Source organism: Tetranychus urticae, chromosome 1, assembly GCF_039701765.1.
Source record: "Tetranychus urticae isolate SD_2017Ah chromosome 1, NJAU_TeUrti_SD_1.0, whole genome shotgun sequence".
Classification (NCBI taxonomy): Eukaryota; Metazoa; Arthropoda; class Arachnida; order Trombidiformes; family Tetranychidae; genus Tetranychus; species Tetranychus urticae.
In genome coordinates this window covers 12,083,040-12,097,843 of record NC_142958.1, presented here as the reverse complement: position 1 = coordinate 12,097,843, position 14,804 = coordinate 12,083,040, and the positions used below count along the sequence as shown (strand labels likewise).

Below are 14,804 nucleotides of genomic sequence, written 5' to 3'. Positions count from 1 at the left end.
CTATACATGCTATAAAAAAATTATTTTCTGTAATTTGCAAAATCAGCACCAGGAACAGTTGGAGGAACTGGACATTCACCAAGAGCTGAAGAAGCAACAGCAAAGACAACGAAGAGAGTGGCGATCATTTTCATAGTTTTTTACCAAAATTAGAAAATAAATGTTTTTTTGATGAAACTTGTTTGCATGGTCCTAATGTGTTCTATATCATTTTTATACGTTATTTCATAAATTTATCAAATATCTAAATATCGAAATACAAAATCTCATAAATTGCTATGAATTACCAAGCAAAAAAACTTTTAAAGCAATGGCTAATGAAATCAAGGTGAAAAGATAATTTTGTTATCTGTGAAGTTCATGAGAAGTGAATGAAGATATTATTCACTATCACGATATCACGTTATTTAACGAGAATTTCGATCATTTACTCAGAAATATGATTTTATTTAAAGCATCAATAAGCAATAAAATTCCTGGTTAACAGTTAAAATGCAACAAATAATTCCGATTAATTTTGGGTTTTTAGGTAAGAGAATTAAGTAGTTTGGTAAGTAAGTTCTTAAAAAAGTTCTTATACTTCTTATATTTCTTAAGCTGAATATGCTGAAAACAAGATAAATATTGAAATAGGCAGAAAATAATCAATTCAGCGGATATTTTATGAATTTTCTTTTACCCAACAATATGTTGTTTTGATTGTATGATTCGATAAGCTATGAATTTTAATATAAAAATGACAGAAATTCACCAACTCAATCAATTTTTCTTTAAACAGTACCAAACACCAGACCAGAATGATCTTTTCATTTTTAACCATTCTTCCGATACTTTTCACCCTTTCAGCTTCAACTCCTTTGGCTGAATTGTCAAGTTTTAAGTCAAATGCTGATTACAATATCCATGCTGTCCTGGTTGCTGGGTCGCATACATTCGACGAGTACCATCATCAAGCCGATGTTTGCCATGCCTATCAAGTCTTGAGAAATCATGGAGTTCCCGCTGAAAACATTATTGTCATGATGTACGACGATATTGCCAGTGATCCACTGAATCCTTTCCCTGGTAAAATATTCAATGCTCCTAATGGCTCTGATGTCTATGCTGGTGTGTCAAAAGATTATACTGGTGATGAAGTAACTCCTGAAAACTTCATTGGTGTACTCAAAGGTGACAAAGCGCTTGCTGCCAAGGGTAAGAAAGTACTTACTTCAGGACCAAATGACCATGTTTTCATTTATTTTGTTGATCACGGAGGTACTGGCCTGGTTTATTTCCCATCTGATACACTTTCTTCACATGATTTGAACGAAGCTTTAGTTTACATGCATGAGAATAAAATGTATGGTAAACTTGTATTTTACTTAGAAGCTTGTGAATCGGGTTCAATGTTTGAAAACATTTTACCCGATAACATAAACATTTATGCAACTACTGCTGCCAACTCTACAGAACCAAGCTCTCCAATTTATTGTGATGACCCTGATATTTATCCCTGTCTTGGTGATGAATTTTCAGTTGCTTGGCTTGAAAACTCTGACTCTCAAGACCTAACCAAAGAAACCTTGGAACAACAATTTCAATATGTTTTGAAACACACTACACTGTCACATCCACAACAATTTGGTCAAAAGTCGCTGGCTAGTCTAGAAGTTGGTCAATTCCTGGGTGGAAAGACTGATAGTAAGATTCAAGCTCAGAGAAATACAAGAGATTCCGTAAACGCGAGAGATGCACCTTCAGTGATGCTTAAACGTAAAATGAAGCGTACAAATGATGCTGCTGAAGCTACTGTTCATGCAAAAAAATTACAAACTTTGATTGCTGGTCGACGATTCATTGAATCAGGCATTAAAAAGATAATCTCTCAACTTTGTTCCAATGGTTATTGCTCAGATGCCGAACAAGTTATGTCAACTCGACGGCCATTATTTAATCATTCAATATACTCAAAAGTAGCCAAAAAGTTCCAATCAAGTTGCCTTAACTTAGGTATTCACCCTCATGGAATGAAATTCATGTATGCTTTTGCCAATCTTGTTGAGTCCAACAACTTCAATGAGTCAAAATTGAAACGTTTTCTGGAAGATTTGGAGAGAGCTTGTAATAATCACATTGTTGATCATGGATTTAAAGCAATTATCTAATTAAAAACGAATAAAATCTACGATAAAATGAATAAACAAGATCCGTATCATCTTTGGGTTGTAAAAATAAATATCAAAATCAATAAATTTTAACGTTAAATGCTTTCATCCAAGCAATAAAAATTAATAAAAATTTTCAAATACTCAAATAATCAAAATTCATTATCACAACGGAGCATCTAAAAGCTTCCATTATAAACAAGTTCAAGATTTTTAATTTTAATAATATTTCATTTCATCAATTCATCAAATAATATTCATCTAAATATCTAAATACAATACACAATGTATTTTATATTTACTATGAATTACTCTATGAATGATAACACTTTTCAAACAATGGCTAATGAAATCAAAGTGAGAAGATAAGTTTGTTATCTGTGAATTTCATGAGAAGTAAGAAATCATCATCTTTACTGAGAAAGGCCTTTACAGAAATAATTTCATTATTAATCTAATAGTTGTAGTTAATTCAGTTTTAATGTTGGTGAAGGAAGGTAAATTAATTGGGAAACTGTTAAGAATAAATTTTCAATGATTTTATTCAACTTGTTACAATTTGACATTTTTACGACGACACCGTCATTCAGCCGCACTTTCACACCGACTGAATTTCAGTCTCTCCTATTTGTTTGAATTTTTGATAATATGTTTCTAAGCATCGTATTTTTATTTACTACATCCATGCAAAAAATCAATTAGCTGTCCAATTAGCTATGCAAAAAATTAGTTTAATTTCTGTAATCTGCACATAAATCTGTATCATATGCAAAACCCATTTAAACCGAGGATAGGCCATTTCGCATATTCTTTTCACACCCTCCTTCGATCATTCACTTAATAACGCGATAACTATTCATTTATTTATGTAAATTGTGTTGTTTAAGGTCATCATCCATATCAGTGAAAACTCAATTTTATTCAAGTTATCAAGTTGGAACTTCTAATATGCAGTCTTAATTGATTATTTGTCGGACTCTATCGCCAGATACGCCAACTTTATCAACCAACAAATCGGTCAGCTGGACATTCTTGACAGCATTCATGGAGTCAGTTCTAGAGAAATTTCCACCGGATACTATGATAATTATGAAAGTTGAATTATTAGCAATAAAAATCATATTTGCATAAAGAAACATTGAGCTGTTTATCTTGAAAGATACTTACCAGGGAAAGAGCGAGTAGTAGTTATTAAACAAAAATAGCCACCAAGATAGTTAACGTAATCATCAGTTTCCATCACAGTGAAGGTAACTTTATATGGAGTATCTGGGAATAAAATAATTCTTTCATTAACAATTGTAGAATGAATGAGACTCATCAAGTAAAATGTAGACAAAAATACTTTTTGAAAATTCGTAGATATTGAGTCGTTGTGGATGTTCAGTACGCTCGGCTAACAAATGTTCGCTTTTATTTGAGCCACTAGATGATGAATGAAAAACGGAATGAATTATCGGATCAAAAAAAACAATTATGTACACTTACTCAGGATCAGTTCCACTAATTGTAAGATTGAAGTTTCCATCTTCTCGAGGAGTGAAATTCATTGTATTAATATTTGTTAAATTTTGTGGGAAACCACCAAGAGTTGGTTCAATAACGTTATACCAACGACCAGCAATCTGAATCAATCAAACAACAAATCAACGGATATGTCAAACATATTGGCTTAAACACATTAAATTATTATAAACCTACTGCACCAATATCAGCCTCGGGAATAAATGGTGAAAATGGACAATGACCAAAAGCTGAAGAGGCAAAAGCAAAGACAACGAAGAGAGTTGCGATCATTTTCATGGTTGTTGCACAAAAGAATAAAATGTTTTTGAATGAAACTTGTTGATTAGTTGATGCTAATGTGTTTAATATCATCACTCTTTATACGTTATTTCACCAGTTTATCAAATCATCTAAATATCGAAATACAAAATCTAAGATAAAATCTTATACAAAGGAGGATTCCTAGAATTTTTCACTTTCTATCTTTCCAAGTTACGAATTTAAATTTTCAAATACAAGTGATCATACGAAATTCCGGAGACCCTCCTAACTATGAATTACTGACCAAGTATAACACTTTAAAACAATGCATAATGAATTCAAAGTGAAAAGCTTGCATGAGAAGGGGATGAAAATCATGTTCACTATCATTTCATGCCAAACAAGAAACTTGATCATTTACTCACGAGGGATACATGGTCGCAAAATTTCGACCTTTTCGAGCTTTGAATATATGTGGGTGAAAGTGAAAAGTTATGGAGACGCTCCTCACTATGAATTCATGATCAAGAATAAAACTTTTTAAACAATGGATAATGGATAATGAACAAGGTAAAAATATAAGTTAGATTAAAGTTAGAGTTTGCTGTTTGTGCATCTCATGAGAAGAGAATCAAGATTATGTTCACTATCATGCCATATTTAACGAGAAATTCATTATTACATGGAAAAGATTTCATTTAAATAACTGATATTAACAATTCTGGTTAATTTTGTGTTTCTAGGCAAGAAAATGGAAATTATGTTCATTTGATTCAAAACAATATTTGCTTATTTTTTTGATTTCGAAGAAATGATATCGATAGTTACATTGTTAACGAGGAACATTTTTGTCACAATTTGAAAGTTTTTAATATCTTGAATCAAAACTCGATTGATTATGATATTACAGTCAATTCTGATTGACAAAACTCGAAATGATAATGATAAAAACTAGCGTTAAAATGCAATGAAAAGTGCGGCCAAAAACTTTACAGTTGAAACTCGATGGGTTTCTATGAGCAAAAAAACATAATAATTCTTTACATTTTTTCAAATTCTTTAATCATGTGTAAACATTGGCCATTGTTATACTAAATCATTTGCTAATTGTTGATTCGGCAATATTTCATTATAGTAATCAGTTGATACTTAATTATGGAAAACTATTTTCGCTGTTTTACTGTTGCAATCGATTCCATAATTATATGAAATGTTTACTTCTTCAAGGAATAAGATTTAATAAAACGCAATTTTTCACTCACTTAATATTTCAACAAATTTGTGTAGGTATTTTGATTGTTTATTTAAATTTTATTCGTTTGTTGTTAAGCAGAGTGGTGGAATTGCCAATCAAATGAATTCACTCGATTTCTGAATTCAAGACTGAATAACTTTTATTAGTGGTTATCATGGGTTTAGTTAACAATTATTAAAAAATGTAACTTTTCAATCATTTATGTATAGTTCATTAATTCATTTTTCTTATCCTTCCTTAATCGATAACTGTCAAGAAATAATAATTCCAATTCTTATTGATTAGTATCTTAGCTATTAGTAAATAAATTTTTGAGGGTGAACATTACATTTATGATTCGTAACTGATTTGGGGTTTGTGGTCCTCAAAAATTGATGATAAATCGATAATTCAAATTTTTATTATTCTAATTCAAAAAATATGCTAATATAAAAAAAATCCCATTGAATTATTACAATCAAGAAATAACGAGTCAAAATAATCGAAATGAGCGATACAATTTTTTGAAAGATATCAAAAACCAGCTAGATCTTTGAGTCAATTGACAAAATTTTGACCTCAATTTTTACTTGGTTTGTGATTTGCAAGAGTGTTGAATAAGTCACAACAACAGTTAGTGAAGCAATTTTTTCTTAAAATTTAATCTATCAATAAGTTCAGGTTCATAAAACAGTTATTGACAATTTAAACAATTGGATAAGAAGCTAGGTTAGCAATACCGCACATGTTGCTACCTCTGTACAATCTGAAATAACCTGATTCACCAAAATCTTGACCCCAACTGTTCCTGACAATCCAAAATGGAATACCGTTTTCAGAACCGTATCCCACAACAGCTACAGCATGGCTAAGATCTTTAGGGTCACTTGAACACTCGTTGGTATTTAAAATACCAGCTCTAAAAAAAAAAAATGAAAAATCAGACAATTGCGTTTTCTTCAAGTGCAAAAATTCACTTACTCATAATCATGGAGTGGTCCAACATCAATGGCGACTGCAACAACATGTTCAGAAACTGCAGATAAAAGGGCTTCCTCGTCACCTTCTGGTATATCGACAAAGGATGCGATTGAAGCACCCTTGTTGGATTCATTGTATCGACATGTGTGGTAATCTTGTCCGTCACCAGAAATGTATGGATAAGATTTTTCAGTATCAACGCCGTTGTTGTCTTTAACATATAAGAAAGCATCATCCATGTAACCACCACCGCATCCTTGATCACCATATTTCCATGAGCAATCCAACACGTTTTGTTCTGAAAGTACAACAAGTTTACCAGTTTTTTGGGCATTAGCTGCTTCGATAGCAGCGATGGCAGAGAAAGCCCAGCACGCACCACATTCCTGTTGTTCTTTGACTTCACTAACGATTCCTTTGGTTCTCCAATCAACTAAGGTTGGAGCTTTGACGGTCTTGTTTACCTTGTAAATGAAAGGTGCGATTCGACGAGCAGTTGCCTTGAATCCAAGGTATTTTGCTTTGAATTCCTCGGTGGTCTACAAGCAATTTGATAAGTTAAATTAGCTTTTATTTTAAAAATAAGCCTTAAAATTTCAGTTTTCAGCTCACCAAATCAGAGAATTTGTTGATTCCTTTTCTGTAGGTAAATTCACCATTGTTCGCTCTTTCATTGTGAGCCTTGATCAATTCCATTTTCTGAGCAAAAACACTTCGTCTGTAGGTTTCTTCTACATTTGATTCATAAGATTTGCCGTATTTAGTCTGTAAAACAAAGAAACATGAATAAGAATCGCCTCACAACTCGCTTAATCGAGTCGATTGGCCAAACGATCAACTTACCTTGAATGATTCCCATTGGGAGTCAAGTGAAAGGCTAGCAGCAGCGGCCAAGGCAAATAAAGGAATGAATAAAGCAGCTCGAATCATTATGACTGGTAGTTGTTAGGTGAACAATAATTAATTATTAGACTAATGATTTCTATGGGTCTGAGCTGCTTTTATACACTTTTTAGTCTGTGATTTTGAATTATGAAAACCAACAGCAATTTGTATAAAATAAACCAAATCAGCAAAAATCACGAGTTTGCATTAAACAATCGCGATGAGACTTTGATTAAAAAATTAATTGGAACTGATGTCAATTTTAATTGATAGTTCTATTGATTCATATATAATTTTCTCAGAAATAATGAACAGAACTACAATTATATCACTTAGATTTTATCTGCAAAAAAACTGATACAACTGAAATATAATAGCAAGTATCCAACGTAGTTAACCTTTAAAAATTTCAACAAATAGCAAGAATATGTATTAATATTGATATGAAATAATGAGTTCTGACGCTTTTTATTAACAACTTTACTTTGGTTACTTTACTAAGGCCATTTGACTTATTCAATCAAGCCGATGATTAAAAAGAAACGAAACTTTGTCTCGGCAATTATTATTATCGAAGGGTTTTTCAGTTCATTTGGATTTCCTCAATTCAGACTGATAGAGAAAAAAACTTCGTATCCGGAGACGTTGGGATGATTTGAAAAGTATTGGTGTTAAGCATGAAGTGTCAAACGTTTAGCACCCACAGAATCAAGGAATAGTTTAACGAATCAATCTTAAAATTGCAGCACGATCGCCATACATCAATTATTGGTGCAAAAATTGTTGACTTCTTGTTGAAATCTTCTCTAAACTGATCTTCTTAAAGATGCATGATGTAAACTTTTCAGTTCATAAGATTCATTTTTATTCTCCATATTTTTCCGCTTTTGGACTAGTGATAGGCGATTTCCGATTTCAGTTCTGATCAATTTTTTCGATCAAAAACTCAAAATGACGATTAAATCGATCGTTTTTTATTGCAAACAAAACATAGCAACAACAAATATAAAAATTATCAAATGTAACAATTTGGTAGAAAATTAAAATCTTAAATTTCAAATATAAACTTACTAGAGTAATTTAAAGTTTGGTTCTAAAAGTAAATTTTGATTAAAATTCAATTCAGTTTGAAAATTAAAACTCTTCCTTTCAAATGACATTCTCGGCAAGATTGCAATCAACTTCCTGTGTTCAATTTGATTAATGTTTACAAAATTTAGAAAAAAGACTTAGACTTAAGGTCTAGATAATAACCAAATTATCGGAGAAATACTAGACAATTAATTGCACAAATTCAGTTTGGTTTCATGCTTTAAATTACGAAAGGGACTTAGAATAGAATATCTTTTTAGGAAAAAAAAGGAAAGACTAAGCTTTGAAATCCTTAGTAATGGTAAACAATGTGAATTATGAGAATTATAAGGCATTAATACAAAATTTACAAAAGTATTTTTAGATGAATAATCTTGGGTAAGTCTTGGCTTTAAATTAACTTGCTAAAGGTATTTTAATACATCATGCGAATGAATTTTCCTTGGCTATCTATAGACAAGACGATTTTAAACCTTGGAATCTTGGATTCAAATGCATAGACTTATGTGGAGTAATTGCGATTAAAATTTATCTAATTCAGTTTGAAAATGTGGGCTCTTCCTTTCAAATTATACGCGGGATTTATCTTCGATTTCTTCATTTTTATTTAATTTAGTTCGTTTAGCTGTTTTGATGAGATTATCAGCTGAATCTTTGCCAGTTGCTTGAACCATTGAGTAAAATATACCCTCTGTATCTTCCACTAATGATGCTGGATCACCAAATTGAACTACTTTACCAGCATCCATAACTAGTATTTTATCTGAATCAATAATTGTTTGTATTCTATGAGCTATTGTTAATACTGTACAATCGGCAAATCTTTTTCGTATTGTTTGTTGAATCAATTCATCGGTTGTCGGATCAATGTTTGCTGTTGCCTCGTCAAGAACCAATATTTTATTATTGGCCAAAATAGCTCGAGCAAGACACACAAGTTGACGTTGACCAACACTTAAATTGGTTCCTCCATCAGTTAGCACTGAATCAAGTCCTCCCATTGAATTAGCAGCTTTCTTTAATTGCGCTTGATCCAAAGCTTCCCATATTTCAGTATCATTTTTAACATTGAATGGGTCCAAGTTGTATCTGAGAGTTCCAGTAAATATGATTGGTTCTTGAGGAATAATAGATATTTTTCGTCGTAAATCGTGTAAACCAATTGTATTTATATCAATTCCATCAATAATAATGTGACCTTCTGGTTCAAACATTCTGAATAAAGCTGTCATGATTGAACTTTTACCAGCACCAGTTCTACCAACAATTCCAACCTTATCTTTAGCTTCGATTTTAAAATTGAGATCTTTTAAAACAGGAGGTTTCTCCGAATCGTAGCGTAAATTTACATTCAAAAACGTTATTCGACCCTGTTTAGGCCAATCGGCTGGAGGTTTACGGGAAAGAGGTGCTTCTAATTCTGCCTCTGGAGGAATGAAACGCAACTCCTCGATACGTTCAACTGAAGTCATCATAGTTTCAACCTCAGTCAATTGTCTCATACCTTAAAGAAAAAGTTCACAAAAATTAATTGATTGCATAAACAGAATCATCAAACGGTACTAACAAGGGAAGGTTCCCAATCGCTAAAATCAGAATTGAATGATTTTTGGACTAATCGATAGAGCATGTTGACTAGTGAAAAAGTGTCATTTACTTCGTTTCGCAAATGCCCCGTTTAAAATTTACAGGGTGTCAAAGTTGTTTTTCCATAGGTTTATGTGCTTAATGCAAGTAATGTGGATCTATGGTGAAATGGTAAAATTTCATTTCTCATTTCTGACCTATTAGAACATTTTGAGGTAAAAAAATTGAAAACTGGTGTAGCGTTTGGGAACCTTCCCTTGTAAGTTTAAAATAAATAATATTGATGTCAAATTGTTTGCTTAGTTTTACTTACCCCATTGGAAACCAGAAGATAATCCAATAGCAGAAACAATAACAAGTCCAACTGAGCTTCCGTTTAGTGAGTCAATGGCAAGTAGACATGTAAGGACAACCAAACCAGTAAAAATAAAAGACATTGTGTTGATGAGTGTAATGAAAAAGCGAGATGAGGCGATCCATGTAAAATATGCAGAGGTATGTTCATCTTGATATAAATCAAAGGTTTCATTGAATCTTTCTTGTACTCTAAAAGCTCGTATTGTCGTAAGACCATACAATGATGATGAAAGATGATTAAAAACAGGAGTTTTAGTTACTCCTTCAAGGCGTTTAACATCTCGGGCGATATTGACATATCGCGATCTGAAGTAGAAGCAGCATAATAATAAAATAACGGCAGGAGCGATTAAATATGGACTGATAAAAGCCATAAGAATTAACGAGGCACAATTGTTGCTCAAAATGATAACAGTGTCATATAGTGTGGGTGGTAAAAAGTCATCAACCATTCCCATATCCCGAGAAACTCGATTCAATACGATTCCAGGAGGATTATTGTCAAAAAATGAGATCGGTGCACGTACAATGGCATGAAAAAGACGATTATGTAACTTGATTGATGCTCGCATACACACCGCAAAGAATGCAAAATTTCGTGTACAGCACCAACAAAATAAAACAACAGTTATACAAGAAAAGAAGACGATATTATCATTTTGTGACAAATCATCAACAAAATTTGTATGCTCAAAAGTAGCATTGGGTTGAGCTGTTTGTTCAGCAAGGAAACGACCTTTTCTCTCGGCAGAATCAGCCCAAAGTGAAAAATAGTATTCAACAAAACTAATTAGAAGCCCAGCTCCCAATATATAAAGCACCCAAAATGGGAAAAGGATCAGACTAATTCCAGCACAGATATACGTCCATAAAAGATGCTTGCTGACTTTGATACCTGCCAATTCGTGGACACCTGGCCCATCATCTTCAGCTTCAATAGGTAAATTTTCAACTTTCGATAACTCATCTGAGAAACAGAGACTGCTTTCAGTACAAACTGAGGCTGTACTGCCACAAACATCTGGTTTAATAAGAGATGATGCTCTTGGTCGAAGATTGGATATTGATGAAGATAAGCCGATAATCTTGGGAGTCTTGTCAGGAGTCTCTGAAACTTTGTGCTCTACTTCCAGAACTTGACTGTATTTGATGAAATCTGAGCCTTTATTTAGCAACTCCATATAATCACCAAAACAAACTTGTTCACCATTACGTATAAGTAAAATAGAATCAGCGGATTTCATGAATTGCAATTGATGAGTAACTAAAATGGCTATTTTGTTTGATAAAAAGTCTTTGATACTGTTTTCAAAAATATGTTTGGCAACAGGAGCGTCAACAGCAGACAATGGATCGTCTAAAAGGTAAATATCAGCTCTAGCGTAAAGAGCTCGCGCCAAGTTTATTCGTGCTTTTTGACCTCCACTGAGTGATGCACCACGATCACCAACAATAGTTTGATCACCAGATGGAAGAATTTGTAAATCTCGTTCCAAAGCAGAGACAAAAATTACTCGCTTGTATCTTGATGCTTCAAACTCATTTCCAAATAAAATGTTATCTCTAACGGTTCCTGAAAAAATAAAAATTCATTAGACTCAATCATATATACAATCCAAACATGTTTCTACAACTAAATACTAACCTGCGAATATCCATGATTGTTGACAAGCATAAGATACTGAACCAAGTACCTCAGCTTTACCAGCTTTTGCGGTGATTTCGCCTAAAATTGACATCAATATTGATGATTTACCAGATCCTACAGGACCAACAATGGCAATCAATTTTCCTGGTGATGCATCAAAGGAAATATTTTTCAATAATGGCTCTTTGTCATCACGCCACGATAGTGTTACATCGGTATAAGAAACTTTTGACTTCTTAATACCAGCCCCGCCAAGACCTCTACTCAGGTTACCAGATGATTCACATTCAGGCAAAAGTAGAAAGTCTCTTATTCGTTTGATAGCGATTAAGGATTCAGCTCCAGTGGAGATTCCTAGCGGAATGAAGAGTGTAATTGTATTTTGAAGCTGTCTTATAAGAGACATTGCAACGAACACGGTTCGAGCACTTAATTGATTACCAAACAGTACAAACGATACAAGAGTTAAGAACATAATCAATTTTTCAGCGATTGTTCCGAGACCAAGATTTAGACCTCTTAGATAGGCTGCACAGCGAATCTTTGATACTTCTCGTTTACGAGCAGAATCAACCAATAATGTCAAAGGCTTTTCCCATGCATACATCTTGATAACTCTCATGGCTGGAATGAATTCATTCATTAATCGAATACGATCGTCAGTTAGGAATGCGCCTTTTTCTCGAAGAGCTCCAAAAGCTTTGCCCATTAGTGTTTGAAACGGGATGTATAAGAAAAGGACTAAAAGTCCAATTATAGCTGAAATATTAAGCATTGGCCATAAAATGATTATACAAATAATGACTTCAAGAGGGCCTTGAATCAAAAAGAAGGGAAACTCTGAAGCAAGATCGAAACGTGAAACATCACTTGAAAGTAAATTAACTATCTGACCAACAGTTGTTTCTCCAAGAGATGCTTGAGATAAACGTAAAGATTTTTGATAAATTAAACGACTACAAGCGACTCTTATATCAATGCCACATTTACGCGCTAAAAACCAGTACATATTGGAAACGTAAGGATGAAAAAATTGTGTACCAACAACACCAGCAGCGGTTAGATAAATATTCCGGCGAATTTCGTATGAATGATCTTTTTCCATATTATATTGGTACAACGCCTCTATCAGGTAACCCATGCAAACAGTCTGTGCTAGACGGGCCATACTCTGAGTTTAAGAGACAGAAGAAAGTTTATGAGAAATAAGGGAATAGAATGGAGTGTGCTCTTGATCAGGCAAAAATGCAACTCAAGAGATTGTTCATTTAGGATAATCAATTAACCAGATCTAATCTCGAAAAATATCTAATCAATTTAAAGACAAATAAAATATTATCATAATAGAGTAAACTGAAAGCTTTTAATTTCAGCTTCATCGATCATTAATTAAGCTTACAAAAGTCATAACTAACACTGCGATTGACAAAGGTCAGATTAATAAAAACCACTAATAGAACTCAAACATGGAAAATCAATAGTGGAGTGTATTAATGAATGAAAAAGACTGACTTCATATGTAACTCAATATCGAGCTGATTAAAGTGAGTGTAAAACAAATCGATTTGTGATAATAGCAATGAGAGATGCTCTCAAACAGAGATCGGACTATTCAACAAGGAAAATCAATATTGAAGCTAATTGATGGTTATTAGAAGCCTCATTGAAAGGTAGACTTGACAAGGCCTGATAAAGGCGAAGATAAAGAATCCAGTATAGCAAAGTTGACAAATAACCAATCTAATAGTAACAGCAATAAGTCACTCTGAAAACAGATAATGTAATTGAGTAAAAAATAACATTAAACTTCCACTCTTAATACATAAGTAATAGGTATCACAGATAATCGCAAAATAATCGCAGAAATCAAGTGAATCATAAGAGTGAGGTTTAATTATACAATTGTACAAGTATTATTGAACAACCATACAATTAGACACATAATGGTACAAACGCACTTGGTATAAAGAATTTAGAGTGTTTTCACAAATCTTCTTACCGAACTGAAAAGCAGAATAAAGGTGAATGAGTAATGCCAACCAATTGTTCTGATTATTGCCCATCCTAGGCTAGGTCGACCACCAGTCTTCAATTTTTTAAGCTCTTCGTTCCATTGCCTACAGAGAAAAAATGTATTTTTAGAGGTAATTTCAAGGGAACAAAAGTTAACAGTTATCATGAATTGAAATCAGTAAACAAAGAAATAGAAAATTAACATGGAAACCGAGATCAATTTTTCTGGTGAAAAGTTTGTTTAGGATTGATTAAGGAGCTACCAACTAGCAAATCATTAACTACTAATGAATTCGAATCCAATGATACTTACTCCTCAAGTTTCTCTCCGATCCTTTCTGATTGATCATACTTTGGACATTGCTCAAGATCATTTGTTTTTATTCGCTTCTTTTGGAATTCCAGATAAAAACTAAGCAGCCAGCTTGAAAGAAAAACAAAACAAAAAATTAAAAGCTAGAATTAAAATACTTTACATGCATTTGGCCACAGACATTCAGACAGGTTTAGATACAGGAATGTAATGGCCAGGAAAAATACAACAGTAATTATGAGAATTAAAGAATTGGTTGAACACAATACTTACTAGAAAAATAATTTTGATAAACTGCTAGCTTGATCGTATGATGACTTTTTGAAAATGGTTCCTTGTTGAGTTACCATTTTATGGTCCGTGAGTATAATTTTTACACTTGAAAATATTAAAAGATTTACACGAACTAGTAAACAAGAAAATAATTGTTGATTTTGTGTTATAATTTGATGTACACATTAAAAAACATTGGACAATGGAAAAAAGCCAAAAGATACTCGAACCAGAAGATCCATAAATAACAGGTTTTCACTAAGAAAGGCCACTATGAAAATGGATAGAAGGCATTATAAGTGAAAGGGCATCATGATTACTGAAGACATGATGATCTATTGATTCATATAATTCAATAACCATTTAATAACAAAAATAAGGCATTAAAAGAGCAGCCTTTAAGATTAAGTGTTTTATTTGAATGTTGAGTTGACACTGCATCTAAAGATACAGTTGCACTGATACAGTTACATGGCTCCACCTGAAGTGAAAAGGTTAGAGTTGGCT

At 32.9% G+C, this 14,804-nt stretch overlaps 3 protein-coding genes and 1 pseudogene across 4 annotated transcripts; 1 reads left to right on the top strand and 3 right to left on the bottom strand.

Moving 5' to 3' along the window:
* The first annotated feature begins 738 nt into the window (after positions 1 to 738).
* LOC149094594 (legumain pseudogene) lies at positions 739 to 2,180 on the top strand (annotated as a pseudogene). Its single transcript, XR_016198065.1, has one exon. The product of XR_016198065.1 is annotated as a legumain pseudogene (transcript).
* A 642-nt stretch (positions 2,181 to 2,822) lies between these two features.
* Positions 2,823 to 4,054, bottom strand: LOC107361122 (uncharacterized). Its single transcript, XM_015927870.3, has 5 exons — positions 3,849 to 4,054; positions 3,636 to 3,772; positions 3,493 to 3,572; positions 3,315 to 3,416; positions 2,823 to 3,225 (listed from the first exon to the last, which is right to left on the bottom strand). Exons 1-5 carry the CDS (start codon positions 4,023 to 4,025, stop codon positions 3,104 to 3,106), a joined length of 618 nt encoding a protein of 205 aa, XP_015783356.3. The 5' UTR covers positions 4,026 to 4,054; the 3' UTR covers positions 2,823 to 3,103.
* A 1,728-nt stretch (positions 4,055 to 5,782) lies between these two features.
* On the bottom strand, positions 5,783 to 7,158 carry LOC107361119 (crustapain). Its single transcript, XM_015927866.3, has 4 exons — positions 6,973 to 7,158; positions 6,742 to 6,894; positions 6,130 to 6,668; positions 5,783 to 6,067 (listed from the first exon to the last, which is right to left on the bottom strand). The coding sequence occupies exons 1-4, from the start codon at positions 7,057 to 7,059 to the stop codon at positions 5,854 to 5,856; spliced, it is 993 nt and encodes a 330-aa protein (XP_015783352.1). The 5' UTR covers positions 7,060 to 7,158; the 3' UTR covers positions 5,783 to 5,853.
* Positions 7,159 to 7,972: 814 nt separating this feature from the next.
* Positions 7,973 to 14,724, bottom strand: LOC107361118 (ATP-binding cassette sub-family C member 4). The gene is made up of 6 exons (XM_015927864.3): positions 14,298 to 14,724; positions 14,025 to 14,135; positions 13,698 to 13,815; positions 11,696 to 12,869; positions 10,007 to 11,623; positions 7,973 to 9,610 (listed from the first exon to the last, which is right to left on the bottom strand). The coding sequence occupies exons 1-6, from the start codon at positions 14,372 to 14,374 to the stop codon at positions 8,676 to 8,678; spliced, it is 4,032 nt and encodes a 1,343-aa protein (XP_015783350.2). The 5' UTR covers positions 14,375 to 14,724; the 3' UTR covers positions 7,973 to 8,675.
* Between the last annotated feature and the right edge of the window lie 80 nt (positions 14,725 to 14,804).

Excerpts from the sequence above, each read along its gene's own strand:
- LOC107361119 (XM_015927866.3), bottom strand. The coding sequence starts at position 7,059 with ATGATTCGAGCTGCTTTATTCATTCCTTTATTTGCCTTGGCCGCTGCT. Across the intron at positions 6,895-6,972 it reads CCCAATGGGAATCATTCAAG|ACTAAATACGGCAAATCTTA; the intron begins GTAAGTTGATCG and ends TTTGTTTTACAG. Across the intron at positions 6,669-6,741 it reads TCAACAAATTCTCTGATTTG|ACCACCGAGGAATTCAAAGC; the intron begins GTGAGCTGAAAA and ends AATTGCTTGTAG.
- LOC107361118 (XM_015927864.3), bottom strand. The coding sequence starts at position 14,374 with ATGGTAACTCAACAAGGAACCATTTTCAAAAAGTCATCATACGATCAA. Across the intron at positions 13,816-14,024 it reads ATCGGAGAGAAACTTGAGGA|GCAATGGAACGAAGAGCTTA; the intron begins GTAAGTATCATT and ends TTTTCTCTGTAG. Across the intron at positions 12,870-13,697 it reads TTATTCTGCTTTTCAGTTCG|AGTATGGCCCGTCTAGCACA; the intron begins GTAAGAAGATTT and ends TCTTAAACTCAG.
- LOC107361122 (XM_015927870.3), bottom strand. The coding sequence starts at position 4,025 with ATGATATTAAACACATTAGCATCAACTAATCAACAAGTTTCATTCAAA. Across the intron at positions 3,573-3,635 it reads ATTAGTGGAACTGATCCTGA|TGGCTCAAATAAAAGCGAAC; the intron begins GTAAGTGTACAT and ends TTCATCATCTAG. Across the intron at positions 3,417-3,492 it reads TATCTACGAATTTTCAAAAA|ATACTCCATATAAAGTTACC; the intron begins GTATTTTTGTCT and ends TTTTATTCCCAG.